The 13,608-nt window shown below is 50.1% G+C and overlaps 1 protein-coding gene across 1 annotated transcript in view; it reads right to left on the minus strand.

Annotated features, from left to right (window-relative positions):
• The window catches only part of LOC144153841 (pappalysin-1-like), a 101,780-nt gene extending 88,672 nt beyond the window's left edge, over window positions 1-13,108 (minus strand). The window contains exons 1-2 of the mRNA XM_077685570.1: window positions 12,903-13,108; window positions 6,976-7,371 (exon numbers count right to left, since the gene is read on the minus strand). Of these exons, the coding sequence (XP_077541696.1) occupies window positions 6,976-7,333 (358 nt within the window). The 5' untranslated portion in view covers window positions 7,334-7,371; window positions 12,903-13,108. The remainder of the gene's footprint in view (window positions 1-6,975; window positions 7,372-12,902) is intronic.
• Window positions 13,109-13,608: the final 500 nt, after the last annotated feature.

The following is a 13,608-nucleotide window of genomic DNA, read 5'->3' on the forward strand; positions in this document are numbered from 1 at the left end:
ACTTTGCTTGGCTTGCCTCGTGGTTTCTTTTCGCTCTTGAAGCCAAAACAAAAAAACAGCGTAGCTTCTTTTTTTTGTTGTTGTTGTTCGTCTTGCATTAAGCTTCTAAAAAAGTCCCTGAGAAATAAATCTATTGGAGCTGCACTAGTGATACAAAAATTTTAAATAACCTTTTATGACAATTCTGCGTGTTTTTCTCAGCTAGAGATAACTTTCCCGTGTTCACGATCCATGCCAAGGACAAGTGGAACGTTCCCACCAGGTACATGACAGCACGTTCGCTGAAACGCGGCTCACCTAGCCACTGGCGCCAGATTTCTCTCAAGTATATACTAGTATGAAACTCTATCCGCCTTAGCGCATACACACATCTTATTTCTGAGCAGGACGCACGGCCTGCGATGTTATAGTCACGCTAGTAGCATTTAGTGGACCTGATTTTGGACATGTGACAGCGGTCCTCATCCCCCCCTCTCACCCTCCCCAATGTGAGAAACGGGTTGTCGTTCCTACCAAACAACACCCTCCATGAAGTTTCTGCGCTGCATTGCTCAAAAGGATGCAAACTTCCTGCCAGACATTTTTATTATAGTTTTTTTTTACTGTTTCACCAGCCACGCATATCAGCAGTGGTGGTCTCCGTCACGAGAAGGCCTTGAGCCGGCCAGTCCTGAAAAGCCCACTCGTAGAGGATTCAAGGCAGGGAGAAAGGGGGAGCTTTTATCGCGTGCGAGGCGTGCAGCAGACAGGCAGGCGTCTGCTTCAAGGAATACTCACTAGGAAATCCCTCTATGACGGAGCACACGCGCAGATAATCGACGATAGGTAGCCACTTCAGGCAAACAATCCAGCAGACCGCCTCCACGCCCGTATACGATGTGGGCCTGGCAGTAATAGGACCAAGTAAACGTCCGTGAACTCGCCGGCAATCAGCGTGCGGGCGTAGAGAAAGCGAGTCTGATTACGGCGAAAGCCTTCAGCTCGCCGTCGTTCCTCTTCCTCATGCGTTTTGAACGGCTCTCGGTATGCGTTTGATGACGCGTACAGAAAAGCCCCTCGAGAGCACCAGTTGGCAGCTATGAGCTGTATCGACGATATCAAGGCGGGAAATTATTTACACGTTGAGAATGAGAGCTCTCAAAATCAAAATAGAATTAGTAGAATGATTACAGCAGGTCGATTACATGGATGCCCTATGCGCCGACAAAAAAAAAATCCAGAGCCATCTCCACTAACGTGAATCCTGCTGAGGTGCGAAGCACGCAGTGTATAAGTGTTTTCAAAGATTGTAAGTCTCTCTCTTTCCACACGGCGCTCGCTGATTGGGCACCGGAGAAGCGCCGGTGGGAGGAGCAATCGCGCGCTTGCTGAGCCGGTGGCGACTTCTGTTGCATTGAACCGGATTTAAGCAATTAAATTAGAGACAGACTGGCCGTAAGTTGTCTTCGTGTCACACGCCGCAGCATGCGTTCTAGCGCGGGGCGTTGGAAAACGAGCGTCCCGGAGCGTTCTTTTAGTACGCGTTTTTGCTCATGGGGATGAAACGTTCTAGCGCAAGGCGTTGGAAAACGAGTGTCCCGATGTGTTCTTTTAGTACGCGTTACGTTCTGGCGCGAGGCGTTGGAAAACGAGTGTTCTAGTGTTTTAGAACCGCGACTACACGAGACGACCGGAGACGCCGACAGCCCGAGCCCCTAAAGTGCTTCGCCCCTAAAATTGGCGCGTTGGTCGTAAGCGATAAATGGAGCACTGACCTCGACTATTATTATTCCGACTGTTATTCCGACCATTATTATTCTAAAGTAAATTTTTAAACTTCTTTTTTTCGCCATTATGCAGTTCAAGTTCGTGATTTTTATTTTATGGGGAAGAGAAAGTCCAGGGCCTCCGCTTATTTTTAAACCTCGAAATAAGAAGTAAAACTAGAGGAGCCGGTTTTGGCCATGAGGTCAGCCATGTTCGCAATGTGTCGTGAAAATATGTTTTTTTAATGTGAACCTAAATAACTGTTTATAATCGACCCCTTTTTTTTTGTTCGAAAAAAAAAAGTGCGTGTAAGCGCATACGTGCTCTATATGAGTGGCGGGCTCCGGCTAAGCATCGTGCCGTCACTGCGACTCGGCACTGTGTCATCACCAAAATAAAAGGGTCGTAAAAAAAAAAAACTAAGCTTTCGAGCACGTTTTTCTCGCGAAAAATATACTCCCAAATTGGCCGAATTGTTCTAACAAAATAAAGTCCTCGGACAACGTTTGCAGCTTTCTTTGGGCGCCTTATAAGGGTTCTTTTCTCGTTGCTTCCGATAAAATTTTCACTCCACGATATTTTTTACAATCAGTTTAGCTTCTCCCCATCTACACAATCTTCCTAATGACTGCTTACAAAACGTTACCCAAAGCATACGTTTTATGGCCCTGTGCTCGCTCAAAACTGCGCAGCGCCCTTCTCTTAACAGGTTTAACTTAGTTTCAAAAAGTTTTCATTCGAGGTTTTAATATGACCCGTGTCAACCATTGGCTGTGTGCGCTTCTCCACGAATCGCTTGCTATTGGCCTGAGTCATCAGGCCCCGCTACCATTGGCCCAATCCATGACGACGGCGTTGCCAGAACACGATGCTTGATATCGTGGTCCGCCGCCAAAGATGGAGAGGGAAAAGCCGCGATCCCTGCGCGATCCGGAGGCGGCCCACGAAAACTCGCGGTGTTCTCTCTCGTGATGCGCGTACTGCGGTGTGGAAAAGCGATTTGGTCCGTCGTGGCAAAAGTTTTCGACCCATTTTGTGACTATATCTGAGTACCACTTATACACCACTTAATATCTGTTTGTGCCCGTGTGCTGTGGTTTCAGCGAGGAACAAGCGACCCTAGAGCGGTGCGCTGGTGGATCCGAGCATGCGGTGGTACAATTCGGAGAAGAGCAAGACTAACGGCCAGACAACAAGTAACAAGTGGCGAATGACCCCTGGAGACGGTCGCGCGTCGAACAAGCGGCTGTTCACCGGTGTTCTATAACGAAGCTAGAGGCGAACGCAGGTCGGAAGCGGCCAAGTGGGTACCTTCAGGCTGCGGCCCGTCACGGCTTCCCGTCCGCCATGTCCACAAGGAAGGCTATATCAGACGAACCGCGGAAGGGGCGGAATTCTGAGTTTTGTCCATGTCGTATCCGTTTCAAAGTTTCGAGCTCGTGTGAACTATAATTCGTTGACAGCAGACGACACCCATGTGACGCATGGTTAAAGGACTCGCAAGTGCGACTTTCGCGTTACACAACGCGAAAGGACACGAAACGAACATTCTTTCAAACGGGCACAGCTCAGAATTCTGCCCCAGACGATCCTCTCGCGCTTCTTTTTCCTGGATAGTGCGTTTTTTTCTTCTTCTTCTCATGTATACCAAGTCCACAAAAATGGGCAGGCATTTTATATTTTAAAGGGACACTGAAGTGAATTTGTCAAGCTCCCGTTTTTGCTTGCACTGCGTAGACTGGCTCAAATTAGCACACTTTTCATCGTTTATACGGTTGACAAATCGGTAATTATTTTACAAAGCGCGAAAGAAGAAAAAATACCATGCGCGGTTTGCGGCGGCCGCACCAACTAAGGTTGTGACGTTGGGAGGAGGGGCGCCGTGATTGGACGATGCCCAAGGTTAGCAATCACACAAGTTTCGGTTTCGGTTTCGGTTCTGTAAAACATAACCAATGGCGTTGTTGGATGGGTATTCTCAATATCTCAGTAATCATCGTACCGCGCTTCTGCCATGTTGTCGGCTGTAAAATGCACAAGATAAATTCCCAGGACGGCTTGTAGTCGTAGCATTCACTAGCCGAGACCTACGCAGTGCATGAACGCCCTCCGCGTACCCGCAGACGCCCAAATGTCATGCGATTTTCCCCCATATTTGGAGCTTGCCTCCCTCATGCCTGTATCGTAAAAAGCGTGTTCGCACCAGGCCAAGGGTCTGTTCATTCTGGCCTGTGCCCACTGCCTGCAAGCAGTCGGTGCTTATGGCAACAGCACGCCAACGAGAACTCGCTAGCGCGCCAGTGCCAGCCTGCGCGCGTTTTGTGAACTAGTTCGTGTAGCCATGAACGTTGCGGCCCAAAAAAAGGTGAACTCAATATAGAAAACATCGGCGGAAAACAAAAAAGTTAACTTACAAAAAAAAAAGCACGTACCCACGGAGATTCGAACTCATGACTTGCAAAACATTTGCGGTGACATACCTAGCGCCCCAGACAACTGAGCCACGGAGCGGGACGCGGAGGACTAGGTAATATAGGGTATATATTGTACAACCGGTTTACACTTTTATTTAGTTTTGGCATTTCAAGCAGCTTAGGTGACTATTTGTTGTACTGCGATCGTGCAGTAAGCGTCGCCCGAGTTTCCACAGTAGCTCACGTCTAGCAATTGCATTTCGTAGACGGAAAAGCGTTCGCAGATGCGTAGTCGTGCTGCTGACCGCTGTGCTTGTTCGCCCAGCGCAAAAAAGTGCTTCCCGCGCCCTAGTTTTACGCTGTACGGTAAAAATATCAGTTGATTTTATTTCCTTAGTACCTATATTGACTTCGCTGACTCTTCTCCCGCCTTCAAGAGGCCTTATATTTTCCTACTGGCGTACCAGTCAGCGAAGCGTCGCATGTGCGCTTGTGCAGCGCTTGTGTGAAGCGACCTTGACTTGGAGCTAGATACAGTGTACAAACAAACCAAGTAAAGAAAGGCACATTCTTCCATTCACAAACGTGTCCTGGCTTCGTTTCAACTAAGCGAACGAATTGCGACCAAGCAATTTTTTTTAACCTCCTTGATTGCGACGACCCGCCGGCGGCCGGCGGACGAAACGCTGGGCCGACTGACTCTGTCGGCCGGGGAGCCGTGCAGTAGCGCAGCCGTGGCGCAGCCAATTGCCAGCTCATCCCCTCCTGACGTCACACGAAAACGCCACAGAAAATGGGCGAGCGTAAAGAGAGGAGGACAGCATTTTCGAATTAGTTTTTCTACTAAATAAAACCGCGTAAACGCGCCTAGAGTGGTCGAAACATGGCCTGGGGTCTCGGGACTACAATTTGCGCTAGTAATCCCGCAATGTTTACATATCACTTCAGTGTCCCTTTAAGCACTGACGCAAGCACTTTTACCTTCGGCAGGCATAGGCGTTCGCTTGCTTCATATTGCATGGAGGTTGGGATCAAGGAAAATGAGCGGCGCGTCGGTCTGCGGCAGTCGCCGCGAGAAGTTCAGCGTCATCGATGCGCGGAGGTTGTTGGCCCTTAGGAGGAGATGCTTGCCTGAAGATCGCTCGTGTATACGAACGACATGAGCGCAGACAGCGCAGGTGCGGATCAAGTACCCCCGCATACCCAGCCCACTTGAAGCACAAATAAACCGTCGTGTTGATATGAAAAAAAAAAAATCTGTACACGATCGATGCACTGTGCGGGTGAGGTGATTCCATTCACGAATGACACGCGGAAAATGCTAGCATAACTACGTATACAGCCTTGCGAAATAGAGTGGTAGCGCGTTAGCGCGGTAGTGCTGGGTTCGTGTTGCTGTTGGGCGTAACAAATCAAAACTGCGGGGATAACACTTACAAGTTACACTTGTACGTGTTGTTCAAGTGGCTATGAATGTGTGTTTTTTCGGACCGTTATTTTAAGCTTTTTTTTTTACACGACTAAGTTCTCGCACTAGTTTAAGCTGCTCAAAAGCGCCCTGATTTATTCTTTTTTTAGACACAGTGTACCTAGAACAGGGGCTGGCGATCATCAGCGGCACCGCACCTGCCTCTGTCATTTGCCAGGAACGAAGCTGTTCAAGGGCCATAAATTTGTCGCTTCCAAAGGAACAGTAAAAATGTGCCAAACGGCTTCAAAACTAGTAGCATCGGCCCAGCATCTTCTTCAGTGTGGCCGGTTGCTTTGCCGAAACGTCGCTGCAACCCGCTACACGCTGTGATTTAGAGAAGTTATGACTGCCGTTAGTATGCGGCGAGTCGAGCACCGTACACCTCTTTGCAGGAACGCGCATCTGAACGACCGGCTCCGACTCATGACACACAGCGACACGCAGCTGAATCCCCAAAAAAACGGAAGCTATGAGCATTTGTAGCAATTTTCTCCGTACTGAACAGCCGTGGGTCTCATTCACCGCAACGCACTCAAGGCACGAAACCCTGCGAGCAACACGGTAATTTGGCGCGTGACAAGCATGAATGTTCGCTCCAAGGTGTGATCTGCGCTTAGGCATTGCGTAATTCCACATTAGAGACCACATTTTCCAGCTTGACCGTAAGCATGGACTTGTCGTTGTCTTGCATTCCTGCGGCCCCGGGATCGGCGCCCATCCAGGCCCAACTTTCCTCACTTTTCTAGCGAGAGAAGAATTTATATCCATTCCACTACATACTATATACTGTGATGACGGAAGATTAACGAAGAAATTATTGTTCTACGCGGCTTGGTCGGAACCAAGACTTATACAGCTTCGCTGTAAGGTTACTTTACTTCGTTTAAAGGAGCTTCCCTGAGAAATTTCGCGTCAATCAGAGCATTGTTGAACCTGCTTTTTGTTCTTTGCACCGTATGCCGTTTTATGTGGTATTTCTCGGTTACTACAACGACGCCGGAATTTCTACCCACCGATTCATCTATTGCTTCCGCATCAAAATTTATCCCAACCTGGCAGAGTGCTAGGCTGCCGAATCTAACGCATCTTTTAAACAAAATTACCGAGTTATACCTCAGTAATCATGTTTTAAAAATGTTTAAATTGTTTAAAACAAGGCTTGCCGGCTGCTTTCTTACCGCGTGTTTTTCTGGTCCAGTGGATGACGAGCCGAAACACATATATGTGGTTTCGGCATTCCAAATGACGGACGTGAACGCGTCGCTGACAAACAGGCAAGCCCACAATGTGCACGCGCTAAATATGCAGTGGTGCATGCTGGGGGCTTGGTGACCCAAATCTCACCCAAAAGTACGGCCTCGCGGGGCTGACCGCCTTCGGGCCGCGCCCAGAGCGCCACGCTGAAGTGTCGCCACGGCAGTCGACCAGCATCGGCGCCCTCTGTGGCGAGGGTGCCCGCGGCGCCGACGAGGTAGGCGGCCCGGTTCGCTTCAGGGCCTGGCTCGGCTTGGCGTGTCTGGCGCTCGGTGCGCCTCGCGGTCGGGGCTGCGAGGCCGCCGACAGGCACCCGGGCTGCAACACCGCTGCTGCAGCGGGACCAGGCCTGGCGCTCGAGGCGCTCGCGAAGCGCCGCCGCCTGCTCCCGGACGTCGCCCAGCGCTGCCCCGCAAACCGTCCACAGAAGGGCCAGCACGAGCCGCATGCTGACCGCAGGATCTTCCTTTCGTCCCTAGGGCCCCGCTGGAAAAAGAAGTGGCATTTCCAGGGTGCACGGAACCACGCGTATGTCCAAAGAGGCAAGCGAGTTATCATAAATAGCCACATTTTGTCTGATAGGGGGTTGGCTCAAAGCATGCCGCTGCACAGGAGATCTCTAAATCACACAATTTATTGCACTTATTGCTCCAAATTTCCAGATCAAAGCTTTTTGTGGCTGGGGTCCCGAGATCCTCGGTTCGTCTAAATAGTTGTGTAGCTGTCCATTAGGACAAGCCTTATTTCCCAGGTGTAGCTTGGGCGTTTAAAGGCCCTGGAATTCAAAACTAAAAAAATAGACCTTGTTTAGACGAAGCAATTACCTATTGTTCGCTACAAAACGACAAAAGCATATACTGTCAAGGGGCGGTCTAATTACACAACGCATTTCATGATCGTAAAATTAATGTCTCCATCGCTTAAATTATCATAGCACGGCGGGATGTGTTACCCGTAGTCAAGAACATCTGACATAATGCCGTGTGGAACCACAAAGATGCCGAAAAATAATCTTTATTTTTAAAATAATTGGCGCAGCTTGCACTAGTGGTGCAAGGCTGGAGGTGCAAGGCCCAGCTGGCGGCCCCTCTCCCATCGTTGGTGACTCGGCTGCTGCATCATCAGCAGCAGCAGCAGCCCGCCAGGTCCACTGCGGGACGAAGGCCTCTCCCATCGACCTCCGACCCGCTCCTGTCCCTCGCCGTTCGAGTCCATTGTTTGCCTCCGCTCCGAACTTCCCTAAACGTCCCTCCATCTAGCAATTATATAGCGTCCCTTTTTTTCTAGACCCGTCTCTCGGTGTCCACTCCGTCACCCTGGTAGTCCACGGATTCTCATTTCAAACGGCTCTTGGCCCCCCAATTTACACCTCCACGGAGAAACTGCTCAAGGTGGGACTACACAACGTCGTTGGAGTGCTCATGGAGGCCCAGAGAGACTCCCAACTTCCACGCCTCAGCTTCACGCCAACTGGCCATGCCGTTCTCCACACGCTTGGCTACCCTACGCCGCCAAATTAGGACTGGGCCTCACAACTACTATCAAGCACCGCATCCACGTTTCTCCCATGCCGCCCCATACGTATCCCACCTTCAACCAATGCCGACAGGAATCGCGGGTCCACTGTCTTATGAAGAAGCTAGCGGATGACCCCCAGGTCCGTTGCACTGACGTCATCTATATGACTCCTGGCCACAATTGAATTAAGCAAGAAAACCAATGGAATGCATGGGGACAGCGAGTATCATACTTACTTGCCTTAAAAATACATCTGCTCTTGCTTTTATAGCCAGCACAGGACAGTCCTCCCATAGAGTCGGTGGGCTTGTAGCAAAAATCAGATATTTTAGCGCTGATTTTAAATGCAGAGCATTTCAGTAACTCACGATGTCACCAAGCGTTGACGTCCGTAGTCCGCACCGTCCCCTCCCTACTATATAAAAAAAAATACTATCCGGCGCCCGGTTTCGATCCCTCGACCCTGCGGGCGGAACGCACTGTACATGGTGCTCTACCCACTGCGCCACAAAGCCGACACAGAATGGGACGCTACGAACGCGCCTTATATCGTTGACTCATTCAAATTACTGCTGACGAGCGCTCTCTCGTCAGCAGTTGCCACAAGTGCAACAACATTAACGTAACGCAAACTACTTAACGTCGTGCGCCCCCGGAAATGCTCTGCATTTGATCGTGCCCCTCGCGAGGGGGATGTTTCACTGCGTCTTCTCTCGGTCGCGGGACCCGTGGCGCCATCTGGCGGAGGCGCGGCACAACTCGTAGCACTTTGAAAAGATTTTTGAATTATGCATTTTAATGTGAGCATACACAACTCAGCATGCGTATTTGCAAAAAAAATTTAATCGTTAGGTGGTTATTATGTACAATAGGTCGCAAATATTTTATTACAACACGTGTTCCACAACCTTATTAACACCCACCAAGAAGGGTGTTCATTATGCCAACAACATTTTTGCCACATGGGTGTAAAGTTACAAATCGGGGTATTATAAACAAAGAAAAAGGATGTGAAAGGCATCCAACTAAGAAAAAGGGTGTAAAAGAGTTCCAACTTCGGAGGTACCGCCGGTAAAACGCTTGTCTATAACAGCGATTTAAACTTCAACCAGCTACATCCGAAAACTGCCGAAACATACTCGTTCCAAACATGTCGGAGGCAAAAGCGAAGGGCTAAGACTTCAGAATTCCGCAGTAGTTTTATTCAAATCCCTCTCCGGTGGGGCAGGATATGGCTGAGAGTAAGAACGCTGTGTTATAGACAAGCCTTTTACCGGCTGTACATATTTTCTACCCGTGTACCTAGGTGGACTTGAACATTTTCTACGAGCGGGGTGATGTTTTGTACCTCACAGTGTTTAAAATACTATGAAATGGCATAATTTATCACCAGCGGAGCTTGAGCTTGGTTCGGCGGCGTTAGCAAGAAAATACCAAGGAAAGAAATTGCGCCGCCTGTAATGGGTGAACCACCGCAGATAGGGTATAACAACACTGAAGCCGGCTTTCGCGTTTGCTGGAGTGTTAGCACAAGGGGCGCATGAGTATGCGCACCTCTTACTGTACCATTTTAAAGGCGATAGTATTTTGGGGCTACTAAAACTAAACAAAAAATCCGCAGCTTGCCCTAGTGGTGCAAGCCTGGAGAAACAGGGGAGCTGGGAGTCGACCTAAAATGTTTCCCCTTGGATCCGCCATCACTGCAGGGGGGCGAGACTGGAACAGCCTTGTGAAATCCGGCTAAACATGGCCTCACCCCTCAGCACTTAGCCTAGCCTAGCAGGAACATCGCAAAACCAAACAAAACTTAGCAACACCGGAAGAAGCTAGATCGACCACCAGCTCCACTGTTATTTATTGTTCTTTTTTTGCAACTGGGCACCTATTTCAGACCCTTTCAAGACCCTACAGAAAAACGAGGGTGTGGCAGTCGGTCAACACCCTTTTTACTGCACAAAAAGGGTGTAAAGCTACAAATCAGGGTGTTGGAACCCAAGAAAAAGGGCGTAATGACTTCCCAACAACCTTATATATCCTACTTACGCGTTTTTTTTAGGCGACAAGGGTGTAAAAGTGTGCATTCCATCTCGCATACTCATGTCCCCACTCCCATAACCCACTCCCCTTCCCTACCCCGGAGCAGTGGGAGACTGAGCTGACCAGCCCGGACCCGGCCCGCCAGGGGGCGTTAGTTTTTCGGGCCATCGAGTAGACCCGGTAAAGAGGCATCCTGGACTAGGGACGCTTCACCACCACCCTCTTCCATATCCCTTTTGCTCAAATAAATCTTCTCTTCTACTACTACTAATCCTACGCCTCCTTGGACAAAATCTAGGCAGTTTCACGAACGACTCCCTCTACAAGATGCGCCGATTGTGCTTATCCTTTCCCCTGTGGCAGGCTAGCAGTGTTCGTGAGGTCATCGAGAACGTGCTGTGCGGCTGTGTCTTCGTCTCACCACAGCGCTGCTCTCCACGAAGGTGATTTTGCGTCTGCGTGCTGACGCACTCGGCACGGCACTGAGTGCCCGCTGTGACGGTCTGCTGGGGCCCTGGCGTCTTCTGTGTATGACTGCGGTTTGGACCAATTGTATATTATGTACACGTTGAACGCATACTCATACAACCCTGTGTGTGCTGTATGCGTGTTCATATACCCACTATATATGTTTGTGCGCGCTCGTACTCGTGGGATCCACCATTTTTCATTGCCATCTGCAGTAGCAAGCCAAGCTCCCTGGTGGACTTCATCCCAGTCCCTCCCTCCCTCTTTCTCTCACTCACTCACTCACTCACTCACTCACTCACTCACTCACTCACTCACTCAATCAAACATACACGTTCTTTTATTTCTTGTGATGAAAAGAATACGAACCGGCGCATTCCTGTTGAGGTAAAGAGTTTCTCCGATGTGCCTAGTAAGCCACATCGGAGGAAGCGTTTATCAGCTGCTGAGAACTTGTCCGTTTCACTGTTCAAAAAAAGGAGCTGGCAAGCTAACCGTACTGATCCAGTTTGACTAGCTCATACCCTGCAATAAAGCAGAATAAGGACACAGAAACAAAACGGAGAAAAAAAATCTATCATTGTGGCAATGGGAAACTTATTGGTTTACCAAAATACGCAACACTAGTTAGCTTCAGATGCGCAATTTTATGCTTGCTTTCGAGCTCATTCCAGGAGCTTGCGTTAACACCGGTTTCTTACAAAAACATATACGGATTAAGTGTGGCAGCGTCTGTGCACACAAAGCAACGCAGCCGGCATGCAGTCACTGTGCGCGTTCAGGAGCAAGCAAGCGACATACACCGTCAGTTCACAATCTCTTAATTGTGCGGAACTGGTCTGGAGATTCATGAATGCGTACTCCACCAGCAACATTCGCCCGACTGCGCATGTGTATACGAAGTTCTTCTCTGTTGTGGTGCTTTCAGCATTGATTTAGCTCCCAATGCGGACAGGATAGAATTGACAAGTTCATCCGATAAATAAAGAATGTAGCTTTCATGAAGGGGGGGGGGGGGGGGGACAAAAACGAATATTGGAATTGTACTCAAGAGCACAAACAGTTCCTCCCCATCGTCTTTCAGTACATTTGCAGTTATTGCTTAGGGCATTCAACGGTGCAGTTCTCGAAAAGTAATATTGACTTGTCCCTTCTCTCCAGTACAGGAAAGAAATGTGCGGACCACCAGCAGAACTTTGTTTCCCCGAGGGAGGGAAAATCACTGGGGAAAAGTGCGCATATCATCGCATAACATGGACATCATGCACCAAAAAAATCCCTAAGGCGCGTGCGAGTACGTTACGTAATGACAGATGGTACGGATCTACTGCCGATACCCCCTGTCTACGCTGTTTAGGAATAATGTGGGCCCAATGCTAAGCAGACATCTGTTAAGGTATGAGGTCTGAACAAGCCTCAGCGCTAATTGCTTAAATGCGGTGCCGTCAAGAAGTTACAAAGGCGAGAAGAATAGACCTATTTTCGCTTATGCAATTCATGCATTTCTAGTCACCTTCACTAACACCGCTGCCGCAATGCACAAGGAGACACTATACACGACTGTTGTATTTCGCAAACTGACGGCTAGCGGCGTGGCCGTGCCAAAAAGATATATAGCTAACAACGAATTCCAACTTACCCGCGAGAAACTGAGGATTTACGCCAGGAACAAATCTTTTCATTGCAGTGTACTTCTTGTGATTACACTTTGAGCGCGTTCAGCTTATATACGCTGATGACTCGCTGCTTGACGCCAACTCCATGCAACCTAGGCTGGTAGGGCATATGTTCTTATTTTAAATAGAGCGTGGCACTCAGAAGTCCGGCCAGGTGAGCGAGGGCACACGAATACAGCGACTCGAACGAGTCCTCTAGAAAGAGCTAAGCATTTTTTTCCAGCGATCTAAGACAGATGTAGTCCGGAGCGCGTGGTCGCACGCGGCCAGCGAGGCACGGGCCGGCCGCCGGGTCGGCCGCACCGGCCGAGGACTGACCTCAGTCAGGTGTGTTGGCCGGGGATGCGGGTCGGTGGCGGCGCCGCCTTCCAGGCTGCTTCCATTCACTCCTCGTGCAGTGGCGGGTCACCGAACCTTTGACAGGCCTCGATCAAAGGCGGTGCTGCTGCTGCTGCCGCCGGCGGAGGAGCGCACACTGCATGGCCGCACTCGGCAGTCAATCTAATGCCGCATCCGAGTAAGTGGCCGAGATTGGGACGTTTGGCGATAAGGCGACCTTCCGATAAGCGCCGCCGTCCACGCGCACACGCCGGCTGCCCGGCTAAGTGAACGCTTCCCGCCGCGTGGCCCCGCTGCATCCGCCGGCCGCGGTCCGACGCGAGGCCCGCTTCACGTGGCCCGCATGCATCCCACATCATTGGGCGTCCCGTTCGTGGCCCTGCAGTGCGAGCTGGGATAAGCGCTACGCCGCCTCCTTTGTTGCTCGTATGCTGGTCGCCTGATGCTGCTCTTTTCCGCCTCGGGGAAGTATTTGATTGCGCTCACCAGCTCGGGTCCTGCGTCCGTCGGACTGCACCCGCGTATCCTTCACTCTGGGGGGATGGCCAACCTTTACGCAGGGCCACATGGATGTCTTTTCCACTGACGACCTTTCCGAGTAATTAAAGCGAAGCTTTCTACGCCTCGCTGATGGCTTTCGATGTCGCTGCATAACGCACTGCAGAAAAGCCAACTGTACACAATG

This window comes from Haemaphysalis longicornis, unplaced genomic scaffold, assembly GCF_048455015.1.
Source record: "Haemaphysalis longicornis isolate Haplotype H1 unplaced genomic scaffold, Haemaphysalis longicornis Haplotype H1 scaffold_1, whole genome shotgun sequence".
Lineage (NCBI taxonomy): Eukaryota > Metazoa > Arthropoda > Arachnida > Ixodida > Ixodidae > Haemaphysalis > Haemaphysalis longicornis.